Genomic DNA, 23,961 nt, shown 5'->3' on the forward strand with positions numbered 1-23,961 from the left:
TCATCAATAAAAAATAGAGTTTATAAATCTAAAGTTAATGCTTATGGTTACCTGCGCTTTGCCAAGTCATGTTTAGATCTGTCATAACAAATTTTGCTGGACGATAAATTGTCCCAGAAGTTATTGAGATAAATGATAATATTGTTTAGAGACCATTTTCAAGTAGTATAATAGCAACAATAATGCAAGAACACACTTTGAAAGATCAATGAACTTTGAATTCTTATGAACAGTTAATACCGGAACTGGAAGACATTTAAAATATGCAAAAATAAACTAACAAAACAACAGAAATGATGAATAAACAAAAATTTCCTTAAAAAATGGCTAGTTGAGACCAAAGCAACAGACTGAAGACTTTTGTTGTTCAGTTTTTGGTCAAAATAGACAAAAGAGAAAAATGATAAATCATGCAAATGGGAATTATTGAGTTTGTTTTAATTTATCATGCTATTTACTGATTTACTGCGACAGGTCTAGTCAGGTTCTCACTGGGTTTAAGTTGTAATTTAAATTGAGCCCATCTGATGTTTTGGTTCGCTGCTCTTCTTCACAATTTAGTTTAGTAAATGTATCTAAAAGTGTTTAAGGATGAGAAACATCTGCTTGGTTGGATATAAAAGGTCTGCAAACATATTACCTAACACACTTCTGTGTGAGAAATGATTATAGTTTGTTTTTTAAACCGAGTGAAAATTATTTCAGTTTTTTTTTTTTATCTCTAAAGCTCCCATTAAAATGACCTTGCAGGTTTTTGTTTTGCTACCAGAGGCAATCACAGCCTGTTTCTATCTCTGGCTGCTTTTCTCTGCTCTGCTTCAACCCCGACTGGAAGCTATGAGATGGAAAACTGCCTGGAGTCATTTTGAAGTCAAGTTACAGCAGCACCTGTGCAGTGCGGCTTTCTCTATTTGTGGATTTTCTTCAACCTTTTCTGTTGTACATTTTATACAGCTTTGCAACCCGACTTCCTGCATTTAAATATATTTATTATGATTTACATTATTAAAAATCCTCTGAATCTGGTTACTAGATCATTTCTTTTTGCATTGCTCCTCCTTAAGAGATGGTAATCCTTTTATTTTAGTGTTTAACTTTAATTAGCAGTGTTGATCACCGCTAACTAAAAAATTAGTATCACTAACCCTGAAGCACTAATCATGAACATTAGTTCTGCTAACATGAAAGTGCTACATAAATGCACTATTTAGAAGAAGCTAATGCTAAAGCAATAACTTGAATCCAAATTATATATGCCATTGAAACACTCCAACTCTAGAGAACCAATTTAATGTTTACTTTACAATTTACATGTTCATTAAAGCCTTCAGATATTGTATTTATGTTTATATCTTGTTCTCTACTGTCCGTGTTTTATTTTATTCCTGTATGTTTCTTGTTTGAAATAAAGTTAATGGACAAAAACGAGAGAGAACTTGAAGAGAGGAAGCTGAACTGCATCGTAAACAGTCGTAAACCCTTTCAAAATAAGAGCATGTATATAAATGCCTAACTACTTCAAAAATTCTTAAAAGTCTATAACCAAAACTTCAACGCAAATGTTAAACTTGTTTCAACTGCAATTTTAGAAAACAGCTAAGTAAATTAGTGCTTTAGAAGTTATTTGATTAAATTAGTTTAGGGGAAGCTAAGTGCGCTAAACGTTTTCAAAGATTAGCTCTTTTATTAGCAGAAGTGCCCACCGCTATTAGTTAGCATTATTGGTGCCAATGAGCTTTTAATTTGCTAATCAGTCAATTTTAAGGTTTTTTTCTACATATTTCTTTTTTCCTAAACAAAATATAAATTAAAAACAGAGTTAAAAAATGTATTTGGAAAAATATCTTTGAATCACATTTTGAGCCGGATGGTGAAAATGTTTTTCCAATTAACATTTTTATTTAAAAGGGCATTTATCATTTATTGTAAAAACTTATAAGAATTTTTGATTTATCGTTTTATCAATACATTTCAATTACTTAAAAAAATTATGTTTACTATTTTCTCCACTGCAATATATTTCTTGAAGTGTGGTTTTTCTAGACAAATAGGAATATTTTTCTAGAACACCGTTTGTGGTGCTATAAATATTTTTCCATGCAGTCTAAGAAAGAAGTTATAGATTTTAACCTGATTTTTTATTGTTATCACAATAGTACCACAGAATATCACAATAAAATTCTTACCATCTGTAGTACTAAAAAGCAATAAATCTGTGACCAATACAATAAATTCATATTCAATTCAGTTGTTTACCTGTTTTTTGTTAATACTGTCCTGTTAACTAGCAGAAGTCCTTGCATATTTCACGCTAGCCATACTTCCAGAGGGATTTTTTTTTTCTCTTTATCGTTCTCCTCCTTATCTACGAAAAGCTTCACTGTCGGGGCATGTGGCTGCAAGGAAGCCAAGATTTCTCTTCTCTGTAGCCGGTGGAGAGAAATATTTGAGGATGGTGGGGAAAAAAAACAAAAAACTTTTTTTTCCTCCTTCACCTCTGCTGCATTCTTTAAGGTGTGCAGAAACAAGTCAACACAGGATTCTGCTGTGAATAAATCTTGTATCTGCTAGAATGAGCTGCACAAATGACGAAGAGATGAAAACAAAAGTGTTGACTTCTGATATTCTACATTTCACTCACTCTGATTTTGATTCGACAAGAAAAATGGCATAAAATAATAACCACTGCTAACTGATAAAGGTTTCCACAGCAGCGACTGTGAATTATTAATGACTTAAATATCTAACTTAGTTTTACAAGGAAATCTGCTGACTGTGGTTCTGTTTAAAAGAGAAAACTTTGCTGTTTTTGCCATCTAACGACATAAAAGTTTTCTTCAAATGTTGCAGCTGAAAGTATTTTAAAAAGATGATGATCATCATTTGGGTCTGGTAGGAAGAGCAGATGATTCTGGTAAAAGTAGTCAACAGAAAAAGCATTTATTGTAAAACTACATTTCACAATTTCCCAGAAAAACAGGTAAATCTGGTTGTGTTCGTCTTTTTTGCAGTTCATTACTCTCAACCAGTTCCTCTGCTCTGCTTCAAACTAAATATTGTGAACTTTTTGTGCTTTGTGTCATTTCATTCAGCAGCTGCTGACCTCTTGACTTGTATTGTTTTTGCTAGAGTTTAGTTGCTTTTAAATTCACAGATAAAGAAAAGATTAATTCATGCACTTCCTATATTTTATGTGGACAACAAGTGTAAAATTATTACTATTCGATGCTCTGATCTCCAGTTTTTTAAATTTTTTGACCTTCATATGCTCACTTTAGCCCATTTCAAAGATGTAACAAAAGAGCATTTAACATTATTCAAAAATAACTTGAGTAATTCATAATTGATATTAGGAGGAGGAGAAGTAGCTGTAAAACAGGGTTTTACTGTTATTTTAAAACAGATTATTTAATAGCGGGGTTCTCATTTTAAACAGTCTCTAGCAGTTGGCATGATTAGCACAGTTAGCATTTTCCCTCTGCATTTCTCAGAGATGTTGATTAATAATCATAACTAACTGTAACTGATAGACTTCCAAAGTGTTTGAAATCCGTCTATTCATCCTTCTTATGTTCGGGAAGTCTTGCTCTCTCTCTCCCCCGCAGCTTGAATGAATCGCAGCGATGTCTGAGAAAATTAAGTTTCCTTTTAAAGACCATATTCCAGTCAACAGCTGACTTCCTGGTTTGACTACTATTTTTAAAGAAAAAGATAAATACTTTTGATTTGCAAAATTCATTTCTCGGTACCAAAACTAGAACTTTTATATTCCCCAAGTTATAAAATAGGACTTTCATCCATTAGACATGAGGAATGGGATCTAAAAAAATGTATAAATCAAATTAAAACATTAAACTTTTTTTTATAATCTAAACATTCTGGAGAAATTTTTGCAGTTTGTCAGATATGGTGTTCTTCTGAAAGAGTATATTTAATGTCTGAGAAGCCGCTAAGTTGGCAACAGTAGCTGCATTTCCATTACAAATGTACTGAAAAAACACAATTTTGCAATTGCAGTGTTGCTATCAGATAAGAAACACAATTAAAATCACACTTTAATAAGTTTATTAGATAAGTCATTTAAAAGAAGCATGCCATGCTGTCAACATCCTACCACTTCCTGTCTTCTTCTACTTCTTCGTTTCCACCAGTAGTAACATCCTGTTGTTGATCATGTCACTCGAGTGATGAAAAAAAGTGTTTCCATTTCAGTTTTGCCAAATACACTGATTTCTGTGCAACCAAAGAAATCACCTCATCCCAGCCCAAAAAACAAGTTTTTTTTTTTTTTTTAAATGAGCGTTTCCATTAAACTAATTTATTTTGTAATTCAGACATGCGTAACTATATGCTCAAAGGAAGCACAGCCAGTCTAGTGAATAATTAGTTTTTAAATGATTATTAAGGATATCATTAATTCTGACTTGCCATTTTTAAAAATAAAATGTAAATAACATCAGACTTTTTTTCTATTGTCTTATCATCTGAAAAATGCCTGTTTTATTTTATTGCAGAAACAAGCCTCTTGGTTAAAGATGATTTTGAATAAAAAACATGCTAAAGGAATGAATAATTTAGAGTTTTAACTGTATCTACATAATAATGCAGTGATTTGTGATTTGGCAGCACAAACCACCATCTGAGCCCCAGTTACAGATTTACTGGTTTTCCTTCCTGTAAATACATTTCCAAAGCATTATTTAAAGCTTTAGTTGTTCAGATGCTAAAACTGAGCCATTGTTGTGTCACAGCTTCCCTTTTGCACAGTTGCAGTAATCCTTACTTTGTATTTCTTTTATTTCTCCTTCCAAAAATAAAGCTTCCTCTGATTCAGATGCAGCTGAAATCGTTCCATATTTTCTCTCTTTAAATTACAATATTCACAATTGACTAAAAAACATCATTCAAAAGTTGTTTTTGTTTGCTTTTCTGAAGTTAAACTAGTAGTAAAAATGTATGCACCCGTCTGCACTGGGTCCATCTGTAAGTAGGTCCTATTCAAAGCACACGTCAGACCAGTAACCCAGTTAGCCCAATTAGGCCAGCACTGTATTGCCCTCATAAATCTGGACTGGTTTACGATCATTTCTCCCTAAAGGAGCGTCATAACCTCTGGGAATCTAAAGTTGAATTTGGTTTGATTAGTGGAGTAAACTGGCCTCATTAAAGCCAATATAAATAGAAAAAAGAGAAAGTTTTTGTTATTTTTAGTGTTGTAATATTTGTCTCGCTCTGCTTCACTTACAGTAATCATCTAATTTCTGGGTTTGGTTGTTATTTTTGGTCAAGTTTCTTGTGTTTTTGCCTGAAGTGTGACTCGTTGTTTTTCCACAGCCCACTCATCAGTGTGATCCATTCGCCCACTTTGGGTTTCTGGTACTTTCAGTTTTTTTTTCTCTGATTTTCTGTAATTTTTCTGGTTTCATTTTGTCTTTCAACCAGGTGGTGAAACTTTTTCTTCACAGACATCTGGATAAATACATTCCCACTTCACTTATAATTATTATTATTTTTTTGACACTTTGTATTTTTTTCTTGTTGAAGCCCACATTGCATCTGAGAAAAAGCTAAAAGTGACATGAAGCAGAGAAGTTTTGCTCATTAATCTTAGTTTTGTTATTTTTAAAAGGAAGCATTTAAGTAGGCGATGTTTTGCTTTTCTATGAAGATGAAACTGTTAAACTGTTTTAGCATATTATTATCATTATTAATTTGAAATGTGTTATTTGGTTTCTTAGATATTAAAAGATAGAAAAATGTATTTATGAGGCAAAATAATGCTTCAACTTTTGACACGCAGTTAGATTTTGATAATTACATTTAACTGATTAAATTATTTGACATTTATGGTGTTTTAACACGGTTTGATTGCAACACTTGTTGCATTTTCAGCTGCTGTGGTTCCCTTTCACATTGCACTGTTCCCCTCCTCACCTGTGGGGGCGCTGTACCAAGAACCACTGAAGAAAACGACATTGAGAAGAAGGCACTAAACACAACTTCCTTCTTCACGAAATGTAAACAAAGATGGAGTGGCGTAAGATTTTAGCGGTTGTAGGATTTCTTTTTTGTTTTTGGTAAAAGACGAGTCATTTCTCTCGCTAGCGCTAGGCTTATGCATTTGTTTTGGTTGTATTTACCCAGAATGCCCTGCACTGTAGTGCGCTTCCTGCTTTTGGAGCGGTCTCCCGTCGGCTTGGCATTCACATATGCATTTGAACTGAATTGAAATTGAAAGAGTTCACTTCAACCAAACCGAACCCGAGGTTTTGTAGATCAGTGTTTCCCAACCCGGGTCCTCAAAGCACACTGTCCTACATGTTTTAGAGGTTTCCCTGCTTTAATGTGCCTGATTCAACTGATTGCAGTTCAACAAACACCTGTTAATCAGTCATCAATTGAAATCAGCTGGACTGAAGCAAGGAAATACCTAAAACATGTAGGACAGTGTGCCTTGAGTACCAGGGTTGGGAAACACTGTTGTAGATGGACGAGAGTTTTTTTTTTCATGTTCACTCCACCCTAAACTGACATTCTCGACAAACGAACTAGAGTTTGATTAAAGCGAACTAATCAGGGCGGGTGCAAATGCACCCTTAAATTTTAAACTATGTTCCTCAATGAAAATGTGTGAAATTAAACAGGATATACTGCAATAATACAAAATCTCAAGTATTTTTGTCCAGTTTGTATTGTAAATGTCTTAGTACTTTTGAAATTAGACGAAACTAACTGACAAGTCACTTTTCAGCAAGATAATGGAGCTTGTTGTAAGTAAATAATTAATATTGATGAAAAAGTATGAGTTCTATTTGCAGATTGTTTAACTTATAACAAGACATTTTCCAGTGTAATAAGTGAAATAATCTGCCAGTGGAAATAGTACTTTTTCACTAATCTTAATGAATTATAGCCTTAAAAAAAGCTCCTATTTTTTGCCTGAAAGTTACGTATAGGTTAGTTTTAAATTATTTCAAGAATAGTAAGATATTTGCACTAGAAGCTAAACAAAGGTAAGCTTTTGTGTTTTTACACTGTAGAGGAATAGACAAAGATTTTCACATAATTTTTTTTATATTGTTTGCAGTCACTCACTCATTCTGGAGGCCATTTTTAATGCCTGCACTGATAATCTGCGGTCAGTAACTTATTTCCAGAGAACGATGTAATCCTTGAGAACATTCTTTCTTATTTAATTGCGATTATTGCTGCAGACATTTTGGTTTCTATAAGGATTTGTTCAGAAAGCAGCGAGTATTTAATTAAATTAAGATATTTTCTCACTCGCTCTTGTCCCCTTTTAAGTCAAGAAAGCCTTCTTTGGTAGCTGCAGCTCCCTCTGAGCCGTCTTTCATCTGGTCGTTGATACTGTGCTAAGCTAAAGGCAGCGCGTCTGTGTTGTGGCTCTGTTCTCTGGGTCAACGTGGCCTCATTCATGTTCCTAAATACACAAACGCCACATTGGGTCTCCGAAAGACCTTCGTCTGCGACCTTTGTCTGCGCCATGAAAAATAGTTGCCAGTCCTGTTTACAGCTGCTGGTTTTGGTTGTCAGGCACATCTGGATCTAACAGCTCTGTATTGAAACTGTGTGTCATTATATGACCCCAAACAGCAGAGAAAAACAGAAATGGTTGCTTGTTCTTATCATTGTATGGATGCTCAGTTTCTGCTTTAGTCTATGTGATTTGAAAACAGCATTTTTGTAAGTTTTTATAACGAACTTTTTGTTTAATTAAAAACTAACAAAATTGTTATGAATCGCATAATAAATCAAAACAAAATCAATCATTTCTATTTGGATAATTGATCGTTTTTCTCTTTTCTATCTTTTTCTTCCCATTATTGAAACTACTGTCAACTAATTTAGGAATGAATTAATTGTTAACTTGAGTAGACTGACTTAAGAAAAGGCCCCTTATTACTATTCAGAGTAGTAATTGAACCCAAACTGTGCAGAAGATTTATAAACATTGCATTTTACATAAAATAACCTGCTTTTTTGGTAAACATGTTCTACACAGAACTACTCAGATATCATAGTTTGTTTCTCCTCCTTTAAACTCTGTACAAAAAGAAAGTAAGAAAAAGAAAATCTCAAATTATAAATCAATTTATCAAAAAACCCCATAAAGAAACAGATCAGCCCTTCACTGTTACAAGTTGAGCATAAAAGTTGAGCTTTTCACATTTTGTTAGAAGTATTTTTGTTGCTACAGATGCATCAAATGAATGATATGTTGTTGCATTTTAATCAATAAAACAATTATTTTCTTTAAATCATTGAATTGCTTATTTTTATCTTTTTACACATATTTCTAATGGTACATAAAATAAGCTTAAGTAGTTAAATGAAAAATCTTCTAGATGTGCCAAATTTTTTAATCTGATTAATCAATTAATCATCAGAATAATCAATTTCTAAAATAATCATTAGTTGCAGCTCTACTAAGAAGTACTGATTATTTACAAGATTAAATATACATTCTAGTTAATCTTGTAAAGTTGCTTCACTTGCTGCTGAACCTGCAGGTTTAAAGTTTTTTTAGAGGATAAAACCAGGAATGCATTGCAGCAGCATGAGCTGAGTGCGCCATGCCTGCTGTAGGGGGATTATGCAGCATCGCAAATAAACACACAGCCATGTATGCAGCCATCTGCCTTATTATGCTCCACTCCAATCACTTTGGTGCTTTAAATTAGTCAGTACCTGACGGTGAGTTAAATGCTTTCTCACTCACAAAACTTTTCCTTTTATTCTCTAACTTTTACACTGTGTCAGCGCTGTGCTTGCAGTTTGGAGAGTTAAACTCTTAAGAGACGCTTAAATGCAGCCAAGAAAACTGCAAGTTGTGTAATTGTTCTGCCACTAATTGGTCGTTTTTTGGGACATAAAGCTGCAGGTGTTCTACCTTTCAGTCAAGGTTTCTCCGTTTGCTATTTAGTGGGAAATGTTTGGCAAATTGTGTGAAGGTGTTTCTGTTGACGCGCTCTGCTGCAGGCGGAGAGAAGTAAACATCGCTATCTGGGTGACGCTAAAACCACCTGCGCTTGTTTTCCTTCTGACAGTTTTTATATTTGTTGTTTACACGTTAAAATCCCCACCGAGGAGGCTGAATGTGTCAAAAAACATTGGCAAATTTATGACTTTAAGAAAAAATATCTTGTGTTTATGTCTTTAGATAGCTGTGTGACTGTTTACTGTTTGCTGTTTGGTTTTCTAGGTGAGCTTGAAAGGTTCAAATTGGGGTCGAAAAAGTAAATCAGCTTCCTATTCTTGTTCTGTTTCAGCAGACAACCTTTGAGCAAGGCATTAATACCAACTACGAGAATAACCCAACAGTAACTTCTGTTAGAACAGAAAAGCATGTTGCTGCCACATTTGTACCATGTCCAACATAAACGTCGGGATTCCTTTATATACATTTTCTTTAAGTATTTTCCAGATTAGTGTAAAAAGAAAAAAAGGAAATGCAGCAATGTTTGTTTCCAAATAATATTGTTTATTGTAGATTATAAAAACATCAATCTGCATGATTTTCTCAACATGGACTCTCAATGGAGAAACAAAGAGAAGCGTAAAAATCAAATGAGATGGATTAACAGCGCTTGCTAACAACTGATGATGTCATTCAGAATATTACTATGAAATTAAATATAGTCTCTGGTGATCATATACAGTATATAGCAGCCAGCATGTTACACAGCAACAAGCTTCAGTCAGAGACTTCTTCAGATTGGTTGCAGCACTGACTGCTACTGGAAACCATTTCTGCCTACAGTTTTACCACGCAAAACAATTTTTTGAAGACACTTGAATAATAAGAATTACGAAAACATTTAACTCTAAGTATTTTTTAAATTTAATAGTTTTTAACAATTAAATAGTAGTTTGTGTAGCTATTAACTATTAAATGGTGTTTCATGAAGCTCAGTGTAAAGCGGGGCTTTGAAGTCTGTTTCTGGATGGGGATTTTGTGAATAATGCTCATTTTAGGAGAAAAATTCAACAAATCTGGAGAGTTTCTCTATCGTCACTTTAAATCTGTATCCTCTTGTGCTGGGTTGGCTCAGCAGAGACAAAAGGTAACCATCCATCTGTGTAAAACATTCATTTTGAGATTGAATTTAAACAGTTTTAGCATTTAAAAACATAAATAAAAGCTGAGATCCTTCTGTCTTCTTAAATCATCTTTATAAAGTAATAATTAGCTGCTTTCTGGTCAAGTGTCTGCATGTTTGGTGCAGCATTAAATCTTAAACTGAGCGCAGATTGGAGGTGAGAGCTACACGGATTATTTGTCTTGTTGAGTCACTTCCTGTTTCCTGATGTGACCTGAGCCGCCACCACGCCTGACATAGCAGCTGCTCACATCTACCTGCATATCTACTGTTTTATTCACACCTCTGGCACTTAGTCAAACAAAACGCGGTATTGTTAATTACACCCTGATGAAATTAAAGGATTAATGACACAATTGAAGCTTTCTGTTGGCCTGAAAAACAATGAAAGTTTACATCTATTGCTACTAATGTTTTAAAGTTTATTTTTTTAAAAATTAACTTTGAAACTAGTGAATATAGTTATTTGAAATCCCTGGATTTCAGTCAGTTGTTTTGAGGGTTTGGAAAGTGCTTGATTTCTGCATAAAGTCCTTGAAAGTGCTTGATATTCAAACTGTACAGTTTTGTAATAAAGTGCAACTTAGCGTTTGATTAAAAGACTAAATTTGTAAAACATTATTTGCAGCTGAAACCAGATATTTTCATTTTTGCTCACTCTCTTAAGTTTAAGTCTGACAAAAAAAAATTCCTGTTTTATGTCAATGAATTATTTCTATTTTCTAAATGTGAGAAAACTTAACAAGAAAATTTTTAAGACATTTTTTTCCTAACTTTGATTATTATTGTGTTTTAGCATTTACCTCAACATGATTTGTTTGAACTGTTACAATGCAATGAATGTTTATTATTTCTAATGGCTCAATTATTACTCATTGATCTGCGTATTTGAAATAAAGTTTGGCTTTTATTTTAAAAAAATTAGTTATGTTTTGTTCTCTGACCAGCCAGGTGGATAGGATGTTAGGGAAACACTTCAAAACAGTGTTTTTGTTTTGTTTTAGTTTATCCTCTCCTAAATTAGAGTATAGAATACTATTAGACATTATTATTAAGAACTTTAATAAAATATATTATTTAATAGTGAATTGTACTAAAAAGCTCAATTTTTAGTTATTTTGTATTATTTTTATCTCCAAAGCTGAAAAGGTTTGAAAACTTACCCTGAACAAGCTTGAAAAGCGTTTGAATTTTACAATGGGAAACATGTACAAACCCTGATATATACGGTTTCTGTAGCAACAGTTGTGACGCCGTCTTTGCTCTTCGGTGACTGTTGAAGGACTTCAGCGCATTCATAAGCTCGGCGGCCGCATGTTTGCGTCCACGCCTGCTGGGAATGTCCCAGACAGCTGCCGCTCTAGACTCCTTAAGCGTGACGTAAACTCACATCTGGAGAATTACGCCTCCGCTGCACATCTGTTCAGCGCCGACGTTTACTCTCCTGTTTAGTCATGCTGATCTCATGATGTTCTCCATGGATGTGAGAAATCACCATAAACAGCTCAAAATGTCAAATATTCTCAGGCTTTACTTATTGAAGAGATTCGGAAAGTAAAAAAAAACAACAACTTTTTACTTTGATGGAGGAAGATGATGATATCTTCGCTCTTGGTTTGTTATTATTTACTTGAGCTCTCGATGTTGAGCGCTTTAAACTGTTCACTTGTGCAGTTTCTAATTTGATTCCAGTATTTTTCAAGTTATGAAATGGATAAAAACAAAGCCAAAGATTTCAAACCTTTCATGAAAAAACCTAAAATCCAACATGTTCGTTAAAGGATGACAGCAATATCTTAATTTATGACGTTACTTTGCTAAAGATGGTTTTATATTTATTATCAAATATTTTATAATACTTTGACAAACATAAGTAACATTTAGACCAGCAGTGTCCAAACTTTTTGGATCCAGGGCCAAAATCCCCAAGTTTAAAATATTCAGGGGCCAAATTTTAATCTGTTTTGCCCAATTAAAAAAATATTCCATAGATAATATTGTCTTTTTTACCTGAAAAATAATAAATAAAACATAATATTTTACGCTTGACTTAATTTTTACAGTCGCTTAACTTTTTTGGGCTTATTATCTTCCATTTTTCAGTATATGAAATGTTTTTACTTTATTCTCAGCAACAAAAATAAGAATTTTCTACTACAAACTTTGCTGTTTTTAAAGCTCGTTAGATGTTTGTGGCACAACTTATGAGAAAAAAATAAAAACAACCAGGCTAAGCAAAATGCTAACTTTTTGTTGAATCTTCTGTTTAAGAAAATATGAACTTGCCACAGAAAATCTCATCCTGAAAAAAGTGTTGGAGGGCTAAATTTGTTCCGTTCTTGCATTGTGGTCATGGACCACACAAAACTAATCCAGGGGCCACAAATGGCTGCACTTGGCCCCCCTGGTTTAGACCTCTTTCTGTCCTCTTTTCATACAAACAGTCATATATTTTCCCTGGTTTTCTCTTTCATTCATTTTTATTGTTTCCGACGTTTGACTCATTTGTGACTCATTGAGAAACAGAAGCTAGTCAGTGTTGGAGTAAAAACAAGAACACGAGTCACATTTTGGGACGGTTTCTGACAGAGTTTGGTACTGTGACAAACCTACTTAAAAAATAAACTCCACATTGATCTTGATTTACAACATATTGTCAATGTCTCGTCTTTTGTAGACAAACTACAGTAGTTTGTTGTCTTGCAGCCTGTTGGGTTGTTGCCTTTTCCTGATTTCAGCTCCATGAAGTCACTTGGAGTTCAGACTTCCTGCAGGCTGGTTATTGTTTTTTCTCTGCTTCATTTAGCTAAAACCAGCCAACAGGAGTGTTTTGTTTCTAATTGTCCTCGCTTTTCGACCCAGGCGGATTTACTGACGTCACTGCATGGAAAAGACGTAAACGGGTCTGAACTAATTCAGGTTCACTTTGGGACTTCTCTGTAACCTTTCTGTTCAGTTTGTTTCTGCTACTTTCCTTTGAATGTTTTCCATTTTATGCAGTCAGTGTTTTTGACGTCCATGTGTACTGGGGTATGGCAAGCTGTTCCAGCATACAATCTGTAATTACATTCGAGAGATCTAAAAATTAAGTAAATCTGTGTTTTGTTTTGTTTTTACTAATTCAGGATATCAGTAGTGTTATTCTGACTGTAGTTAAACTATTAATTCAATATATCTGAAATAGAAAAACCATCTAATTACAGACAAAAATATGTCTGTATTCATATTCTGACCAATAATTCAAGATTATCTTAAATTACATTATGATGAATCAAAACTCCATTCAAGATATTTTATAGAATAATATAGACATTTTATTCTCTTCATTCAAACACAATTTAATTAAAAACGCCTTTGAAAAACTAAAAATGATACTGACAACCCAGTTCCAAGCTGAAAATGGATGCATTTTAAAAAACCTTTATTTAAATTTCTTTTTGAGTTTTTTATTGTTTAATTTAATTTCACAATGTTAAGTAAATCTGTGATGTTTACTTCTTTTACTAATTCAAGATATCAGTAATGTTATTCTCTAATTCATTTGGAGATATCTTAAAAGAAATTTTCACTAGTCAAATTTATAATTTCAGATATCTCTCATTTATGTTTGCCTTGTCATTATTTGCTTTCAAGATATTTGCAATTTAATTTGCACTAGTAAAATCTATGTACATCTTACCTAAAAATACATTTAAGATAGCTTTAATTAGAATTATGACTAGCCAGAACAAAAAGTGAGAACTTAAAATCACTATATGACTATAGTCATAATTTTATAGTGACTGAAATATATGTTTCAGATAACCAATAATTAATTGAGATATCTTGAATTAGAGTTTAGGTACAAATTAATAGTAAATCTGATGTCATTTATACTAGTATTGGAGATATCGCAAATAGGTATTTTGTCTAGTCAAAATATAATTAGAGACATCTTAATTTACTAATTAGTCTAGTCATAAACCAACTTCAGATCTCTAGAGTGCAAGTGTGGTGGATTTGATTTTATGCTAAAACAGCTTGCCATACTGGGAAACATTTAGTCAAATATAATAGAAAACCCAGCTAATACATTTTCCAGCAGTTTGCAGAAGTTTTCCTCTCCTGTTGTAGGTTACTTCAGAGAACACAGCCTGGGTGTGTGTGATCAGCTGATCTGATAAAAACACCTGACTTCCCGTTTCAGGCTGGTGATGTCACAGCTCCATTCTGGTTTCACTGGTCGGATAAAAACTCGTAGAGTTTGGCAGCAACTACTTCCCGACATTTAGAGAGAAACTAATGATGCAAAAAGTGACTTCTTGTAGCTCAAGATACTTCAATAATTTAAATTATATCTTTGAAATCTGGAGAAATCCATTTCTAGAGATACGATTTCATGAATTTTATTTAAAAAATAAATTTTTGTAACTGGTGTGATGTCTTTTCCAACAAGAGGAATGCTAAAAGGAAGAAATCCCACCAGAGTTATAAAGGTTTTGGGTTTTCATTGTAGTTTTATTTCATTTTTGTCTAATTTAGTTCATTTTGATTACTTTGTAGAGTGTTTTTAATCATTTTTATTAGTTAAATATTGTTACATTTTTATTAGTTCGTAGTTTTTCCATACTTTGGGTAATTTACTTCAAAATATACTTCAATACATTTTTACTCTAGTAAAAATAAAACATAACCATCAAAGAAATTACTCAAGTAAGAGTAAAAACGTATTTGGTAAAAAAAAAAGTTTCCTCTAGTTCTGAGTAACTGATCAAATTATCAATCATTTAATGTTTTAAAATGACATAAGACACGATTAAAATATAAAGTTAAGTGGAAATTTTGGTATTTTAAGGACAGAATTACAATAATACAAAGTAAAAATAAAATCAGGCTAAAGGACATTTTTCCAAATTAGTTGCTTTCAGTAAAAAAACTTAAACAAAAACTGCAGTGTGATTTTTGTTTTTCATTCAGAGTCCAGAAATTTTACTGAAGTAAAATTACAAATACTTCATAATAAATTTACTCGAGTAAAAGTAAAAAAGTACAGAGTAGTAAAAGTTTTTTTTTTTTTTTTTTTAAAGTTAGTAGATGTAAGTAGTACTCTGTTCCTGGTGGGATTAGCAGCTCAGCGTTTATCAGAGGGAAATGTTTTCTCTGACTTGTTGTGGCTTGCAGAAACGGTTCATGTGTCGCTCGGCGGAGCTGCAGGATTGCTGTGTTTGTTTGCTTGTGTCCTTTTTGTCCCTGCGGTATGCAGCAGAGCAGGTTTATCTGGGTCAAACAGAAAACAGGAGGGACGATGACAAACGCCGCCTCTTCCTCTTCCTCTTGGGTCACCAGTATGTCCTGCTGAAGGCTGATTTTGTTGTCAGTCTGCCCCCTACAGGACAAACACGGCATTTCCTCTTAAGTGAATCAGTGATGGAGGATTCATGTTGCAGATGAAACAAACGGGAGTTTCAGTCATTACTCTGGACTTTTTAAAAACCATTTTCTGTCGTCTCGTATTTAGAGATGCACTGATTTTACCGATTGATGCCAATTTCTAGTTTTCTGAGAACCGTGACAGGATTTTAGGTCCAGTTTTAAACTGGACTCTATCCATCCATCCATCCATCCATCCATCCATCCATCCCTCCATCCATCCAGTGTTGTTCCCAGTTTGATCCAGTGCCCAGTTAAATCCTTTGCAACCTTTTTACAGCAGCAGGCATTTAGCAGCTCTGACTGAAGCGAAGCTGCATCTGAATTCATTGTCTCACTTCAGAGCCACGTTTAATGAGCAGAGCAAAAAATACCAGCAGAGATGAAACTGCTGACTTTTCTGAATGAGGAGTAATTGTCTTATCAGTACAGCCTGCAGCGCTGCATAATAATCAAGTGGTTCAGAACAAAAAAACTGACAAATTGGAGGGTTTTTAAAAAAAAAAAATTAAAATGGTACTATTATTAGACTGAGTACAGATTTAGTATTTCATCAAGTCTGTAATTTTTACAGTAAATGTTGAGCCTAATTGTTTAAATCTGTGTCCATGTTTCAGTTTTTACTGCAGCACAAAATGCAGTCATCCTGGTGTTTTCAGTTGTGGTTCCTGTGGATCTTTCAGTTGTGTTTGGTTACCTTGGTTTCCTTTTCTGTCCTCAGTCTGCTCATTTTATTTGTCCAAAGATTAAACAAAGAAGACACAAGAGAGGCGCTTGAGCGTATTAATAATACTTTATTTAACTGAGCAAAACTAAACATTTTGTAGTTTGTGCTGGAGATGCATTGATCAGGTTTTTATTCTCTGAGACTGATTAAGTTTTTTTACTCTGAAGTCTGATCAGATTCTGGAATAATTTAATTTCTGCTCTACAGCAAGATATAAAGGAGCTAGTGTTATATTAGAATTTATATATTTTTGATGGATGGATGGAAGATTGGATGGATTAATGATTGGACCAATGGATGGACAGATGAATGGACGGGTGGGTGGATGGATGGACAGGTGGATTAATGATTTTACCAATGGATGGATGGATGGATGGATGGATTAAAGATTGGATCATTGGATGGATGGATTCAGAACTAATCTGCAGAATGTCTTTTTTTCATTGGACTTAGTCAGAATATTCAATGAAATAACTGATTACTAAAATAAGTGTTAGCTGCAGAGATCTAACAGCAAAATGCGTCTTGAGAAGCAAGCATCAAACATGACTCTTATGTAGGAGTTGAGTAACTTTCTTTTAAAGTGGTATTTTATGTTTATTTGCAGAAATTATTTGCTTCTAGTTGGCAGAAATTTGCAGCTTCAGGGTTGAATAGTTTAAATACTGTGCTGTAAATACAGCACAGATTTATTGGGACAGAAGTTGAACACATGTCCAAACAGTGTTTTCCACATCTTGAGACATAATGTGGTTCTGCGGGTCACCGCCCCTCTGCCCACCATGACTTCCCCTTCGACACATCCACTCTAAGTCACATGCTAAAGGAAGACGGAGTCAGTACGGTGTCATCACGGTTTCACGATGGACTTCCTGACATGAAGTCAAAACAAAAAGCAGGAGCAAATGGCAGCGACGCGTTTCAGGAGAAGTCTGTTGCGAGCCATCTCGATGCACAGAGAGGACGATGAGGCGTTTGCTAGTTTATCACCAGCAGAGCCGGAGGTAACCTTTCGCTTTGTTTGATTTCTCCAGCAGGAACGGCTGTAAATCCTCCGATATACTGTACATGCAGCGTGTGCTTCCTGAGGCCGGGTGCCTCATTAAGCTGTGGCTGAGACCACCAGGCGTTTCATTCTCATATGTTCCTCCAGGCTGTTTGTTCGGCTCCTGCATATTTCATTTCTATTGATCTCCATGCAATAAAAATCATCACAGGACCAGTGTTAGCGCCTTGGAGCTCTGGTATTATTTATGGCTCCTTGTCACTGTGACCAGGCGACTTTAAATAATTTTGAGACGTCCCTCATTGAATTAATCAGATTTAGTTTTTTATATTTTATTTTTTACATTTATTTTTTTTATCAACAGAAGAATGAGTCTGTTATTTTGTTTTTATTTAAAACAATTTTTTAATAAAAACATTAGTTTTTATTTTTAATCTATTTTTTAAATCCAGTTAATAGTATGAATATAATATTTTAGATTTTATTTTTGTTTGTGTAGCATTCATTTTTATCACAAAAAATCAATTTAAAAAAAAATTTTAATGTTATTTTTGTCAAAAAAGGAATAAATCTTTAGTTTTTTCTTTATTTTATTTTGTTTATTTATTAATTGTATTTTTGTTGTCTATTTTTCTCCAAAATATGTAATGAAACAACAACAAATCTGCTGTTTTTGTGGGTTGTGGCTGATCTTCGGCCACAGATAGTCCTAGTTTGTGTCATTCATTTATGATGCAAGAAGTTCATTTAACTGATTAATAATAACTGCATTTGTTTCCCCAAAGCATTTATTAATGACATCTGTGGAGAAACTGAACTGTTTAACCTAAATAAAACTAAAAGCTTGCAGAATCTCCAACTTATCTGAATAGCGACCTTCACTCACCAGCTGTCCAACCTTTAACTTTTACTAACCTACAGTTTAAATCTAGTTAATTTGATCTATTTTAGCTTTCATAGCTTATAAATTTATATTACCAGTTAAAACAAGATGAGTCTGAATTATGTTTTATTGACCCAGAAAGGTTTCCTCAGACAGTGTGGCAGACACTGTTTGCCACAAGTTAAATTTAAAACAGGATCTGAAACGTAAATAATATCTATCTTTGTAATCCTGAAAGGACAGCAAGTAATGTTTCTTTCAGTGAAGTTTCCTAATTTTATAAAAAGAAAAATCTATTTTAGCTTAGCATATGCTGACAAACAATTTAAATTCCTAGTTTCCTAATTTGTAATTTTTGTTCTTTGTTTTGCCTTAAGATATTTAAGTAATTGTGGGTGTTTAGCTGGCAGATCAAATAAATCTTTATATACAGATTTTTTATGAATGGCAGCTGAATAAATTTTAAATCTCAGGCTCAAAAAGACGTCGTCAGGTTTTACGGTAACAGATTTAAAGTTTTTCTGTTTCTAGCTGCAGGGATCCGTGTGTCTAAACTGTCTTCCTAATGTTCTGCACACGTCTTGAGTTTTACTTCCTCTTTTCCAAACCTCGCTTACGTCTGTGGCATCCAGAGTTATACAAAAGCAGCTTCTCTTCTTTCCTCCTGCTCTGTGCTCAAATTATTACTGATCCCTACAAAAAAATCTCATAGTGTAATTTTTCTCTAATATTTTACCACTTAGGTATATAATAAAGGAGACACTATTCTTTTTCCTTTTTTTTATGTTTGTGGGATTTAGCAGCCAAAACTTCTTTTCATGAGGGATGAAATTTTAAACACAATTTGTTGGGGCCAAAAAGTTGGGGGGGGGGGGGGGGGGGGGGGGGGTTTCAGCATAAATAAAAATAATTACAATTTGTTTTATAATTTTTATATTATCTTTTTTATAATAAGCTAAGTATGCAAGATTTATTTAAAACAACACAAAAAGGGCTGCAACTATCAATTATTTTGACTATTAATCAGATTAAAAACTGGCACAATTTAACCACCTAAACCTTTTTATACAATATTACAAATGCATACTACATATTTTTGTACAGTTTTTTTTATTACTCCTCTGAATTAGTTGTTTTTTCCACTAAATGGCCTTACACCAGTTAATGATTGTTCTATTACTAAATTAGTTGAAGATTATTTCAGTAATCGATTAATCATGCTTAATATATGGTTATTCATCATTATTTGATTTTAGTCATGATTAAAACATGATTAATCACCATTAATGCGATTAATTGTTTCAGTCCCAAAGTGACATGTAAATTGTATGATTTTGCTATAACAAATACACATTTTACAATTTTTTTTAGGTTGGGTTTTGTTTTTCAGTTGCTGTTACCTCAGAAAACTTTCACATTATGTATTGATACTGAGATCAAATTACACTCAACTAGACTCTTAATTACTAATTATTGAGCTTCTGATGATGATTGGTTTCACTGAATTTTGTTTTTAGTTATCAGAATAAAATGGTGCCTTCTGCATTTTTCCGGTTGTTATTGATTAATGAATAAATAAATACACAGAGACCCATTTATCATTCTCTTTCCACTTCATGTTTACTCTCTATCAGATCAAATCCCATTTAAATTTAACATTTCAGTTAGTAGAAAATGGGGAAAATATTTATTTTCAGTTAAGTTTCCACAGGCTGACTTCTACACATTTTGAATTAGTTTAATTGTAGAAATCTCATTCAGTTTCCAGAAATGTATTCATAACCAATTTGCTTCCTTTTTTAATCCTCAGACTGGATCTACGTCGGGCCAAGGCGTCGCCGAATCTCCGGTCTACACCAACCTCCAGGAGCTGAAAATCAGCAAAAAGAGCCAACCGCCCCTGCCGTCCGGCTCGCCTCTTCACGTCACCGGCGACTGGGAGACGTACACGGACCACAGCGGCAGACATTACTACTGCAACCGCTCCACCCACGAGAGGACCTGGAAGCCCCCGCGGACCAAAGATGGCGGCGTCGGGAACGACAAACACAGCGCTGGGGAAAGCTCTGAGGTAAAGTTCACGTCCATCAGGACAATAATAACCAGTGTACGGCATAGTAAGGATCATTGACTGGCTTTTAGTTGTTGTGAAGAAATTTATAAATGATGGAACTGCAAAAACACAAGATTTTACCAAGTATTTTTGGTCTAATTTCTAGTGCAAATAACTTTGTACACTTGAAATAAGACAAAAATAACCCAAAAGTAACTTCTCAGAAAAATGTAGGAGCTTGTTTTAAGTCAATAATTCCTTAATATTGATAAAAAGATCTGTCGTATTATTTCACTTATAACTAGAAATGTTTCAATATTAAGAAATTGTTGACCTAGAATAAACTGCTGTATCTTACCAAAAAGTTACTTGTAAGTTAGTTTTGTCATATTTGGACTAGAAACTAGAATACTTGGTGCTTGTGTTTTTGTAGCGCAGTTCCTGTAATAATAATCATATTATACTCTTAAGTTGGGGGAAAGTCTGAGAAAGCTATTTATGTTCCCTCAACCTGGATCCAAATGGATTTGGAACCATTTTAAAAGCTTTGTAACAATCTTTTAAAACTTCACAATCTGTGTATTTTATTATATAGTAAGGAACACCTAGTAGTACCATAGGCAGTATGCTGTATTTAAGCTCTTCCCAACGCTTATTTTCGTTAACTTGTTGGACTTTGTAGAAGCTTAAAACTACCTGGATTTCTTCACACTCAGTTTCCAAAAAATCTTTTAAAGTTCTCTTTAGAGCTGCTTTACGTTTTTAGTCAACGATTTTCCAGCGTTTCACTGCGAAGTATCTCACGTAACAAGCGCAACTGATGCGCAGTTCCACCAGGTATTTGCTAATTGCTGCTGGCTAGCCTAAAGGAGCAGAGTGGGAGCGTCGCGTGTGTGAGACGGAAACTTGGTAGCTTGGAAACTGCAGCTTTGAGGAGGAGCTGCGCCTTGAAGGCGGGGCTAGGTCCACCCAGGCGTTTTGCAGAGCTAAATGGTTGCCATGGAGATTAAATGATTTCTCAGACATGCCAGAAAGAATTAAAGCAACACTCCAAGTACGTTTTTGTTGAGGAAATAGCATTATAACATGATGTAAAGCTAAAAAGAGCTGATTTTGCAAAATACTGCTCCTTTAAGTCCCTGTAGGATTGTTGTCATACAGGAGCTCTGATTTAAAGAGATCAGGCCTTTTCTGTTGTCGCACCTCAATAGTGGAACAACTGTTAAACGTCTTCTGTTGCTGTTTTCAAATCTCTCTTTAAAAAAGCACGCTGGTTTTCAGTTACTTTTGTTGTATTCTATTTTGTAATTTTCTGGTCTTTTTAATACGTCTTATTCTGTGCTTGATGTTTTATTTTATCAATATTTATTTCATCTTATTGCATAGCACTTTGGGTAAGCATATTGTCTTTTTAATGTACTTTATAAATAAAATGGAATGGTATGTTTTTATGTTTCTAACAGTTAAATAGCTTGACCAAATATTAGGCCTGTCGCGATAAACGATAAATCGATTAATCGTATGATAAATTAAAACTATCGACGTCATTTTAATTATCGGCATTATCGTCTCTTCCGGCCTTTTTCTCTTTCTGTTAATGACACTGAATGAAAAAAAAGCTCAACTCCGGTGCTCTCCACTGACTCCTCCCTTCCTCATTTCCTCAGTGTAAAGCCCAGCGCACACGACAGGATCTTAGAGCTGTCGGCTGATTGTCGGCCCATTTTCAAAACCTGACAGATCAAACATTAGCCGACAGAAATCCTAGGTATAACGGTTCGTTCGGGTTCCTGCCGTGTGGTGTCCAACAATGGGCACAAAATAATGGCTACAAGTCCAGTGAACTAATTTTAAAACCAGGCATTAATCAATGCGTTACTACAATCTACCTGCAATGCATGTGGCTAGTGTCAGCGTAAAGTCCGGACCGAATGAAAATCATTATAACCTATTTACGTCACGTTAACGAAGAACAGCTGAAAAGTTACCGGGTTTATCAACTGCGGTAGCAATTGCACTCCAACTCCTCCCCTTGTCATTTCTATATTCTTTGCATGTTGAATAAACATTAATGTTGTTTCTACATATCATCTTCAATGTCCGCTGGACTTCGGGTTGCGCCGTGTCAGCTGTTTGGGATTCCCCGACGTAATTTCCCCTCAGAAAACACGGAGGAGAATCCGCGCTTTCTGATTGGCTGCCTGTCACATTCAACAGGCTGCGTTAAGATCCCAGTCGGGGAAAAACCCTGATTTAGATCGGAGCGGCAACGACGATCTACCGTAACACACCACACAATCTTAGAAAGACCAACGTTTTAAGATTGTTGTATGGGGAAAAATAGGAGCAAAAAATCATGTAGTGTGAACTATTGCATCAGGTAGTCGATGGGCCCATCTTCTCTATTTAAATCTAATTATTACTGAAGGGCAACATAATATACAGACTTCATAATCTGCACTATTTTGGTTGAATGCAGTATTTATTTCCACTTTTACTTTATGTTGTTTAGTTTTTTTTTTTCAAGTGAGTTTTTTGTTAATGGAGACTGAGAATCCATTTTGTTTTTGGTTGTTTTGTTTATTTTGTTTATCAGCTCCAGTGTTTAGTGTTCTTTTGAAAATAAAGTGTATCTATCTTTGGCAAGAAATCGCATGGATTATTATGTCATTTCCATTAAATCAGTGTAAAAAGGTCTTCAAACAATATTATCGTTTATCGCAATATTTTTTGAGACAATTAATCGCTCAGCAAAATTTGCTATCGTGGCAGGCCTACCAAATATTAAAAAATGTGTCTGAAAATGAACTCAAAACACAAATAAGACATAAAAATAAACCTTGTGGGATACCACTGATCACAGCGGAAGAAAAACCAGCTGCTTTAAGTAAAAAACAGAATAAAACAGAAGATTCAAGATTTTTTCACAGTACTGTAAAACTATGAGGCTCAGTGAAAACGCAATGCTAGCGTAAACCAAACAGAAAGTGACTAAATAACGTCCTTTGTTGATTAGTTTCCATGGTTACCTCTTTGCTGCAGATTTGTACGATTGCAAGGATCGCTTCCTCTCGTTCTGTGTTGCTAAACACGCACAGAATAATTTTTCTCCATCTGTAGAGTTTGCAGAACTTAGTGCAGAATAGTTTAAAGAGTTAACAGCCGATTTATTACATAATTATTTTAGTTATCAATCATTCTATGGGTTATTCTGACAATTAATCAGATAAAATCAGACATTCGGGGGGGTTTTTCAACTAATCACTTAAGATTATTTTATGTAATATTAAAAATAAAACTTAAATAAGCCCTTAACATCAATACAGTGTTGGGCAGATTTTTTTTTTAATTAACCAATTCATAAAAGGATAGCAAAAGTTTCTTAATTGGATAATTTTACAGAATTTGAACCATTGGAAGCTAAAACACTGGATGAGTCGGAGGTAGAAAATACTTACAAATAATGTTTTTTATCTAAGATGCTAAACTTATTTATATATATCTATATATGGATATAGATATATCTATGTATATATAGATAACTATATATATATCTATATATATACAGTAGATATACTGTATATAGTACGGTTTCCGATTAATTACTTCTTTGACAATATTGTTGTTTCAGTAACTGCCTTTTTTTTAGCCTGTCCTCCTAAATTAGTTGATGATCATACAAATAATCGATTATTCATGATTAATCCGATTAATCTTTTCAGTCCTAGTGACTGCCATGTTAAATTGTGTGCAGTATTTGTC

The 23,961-nt window shown here is 34.1% G+C and overlaps 1 protein-coding gene across 7 annotated transcripts in view; it reads left to right on the plus strand.

The window, feature by feature from the left end:
* The window catches only part of LOC116721678 (rho GTPase-activating protein 12-like), a 66,378-nt gene that overhangs the window by 25,474 nt on the left and 16,943 nt on the right, over positions 1–23,961 (plus strand). For all 7 annotated transcript variants that reach the window (XM_032565548.1, XM_032565550.1, XM_032565549.1 and 4 more), the window contains exon 3: positions 19,957–20,217. In XM_032565548.1, coding sequence (XP_032421439.1) covers positions 19,957–20,217 — 261 coding nt within the window. The remainder of the gene's footprint in view (positions 1–19,956; positions 20,218–23,961) is intronic.

The sequence above is a fragment of the Xiphophorus hellerii genome, chromosome 6 (assembly GCF_003331165.1).
Source record: "Xiphophorus hellerii strain 12219 chromosome 6, Xiphophorus_hellerii-4.1, whole genome shotgun sequence".
NCBI lineage: Eukaryota > Metazoa > Chordata > Actinopteri > Cyprinodontiformes > Poeciliidae > Xiphophorus > Xiphophorus hellerii.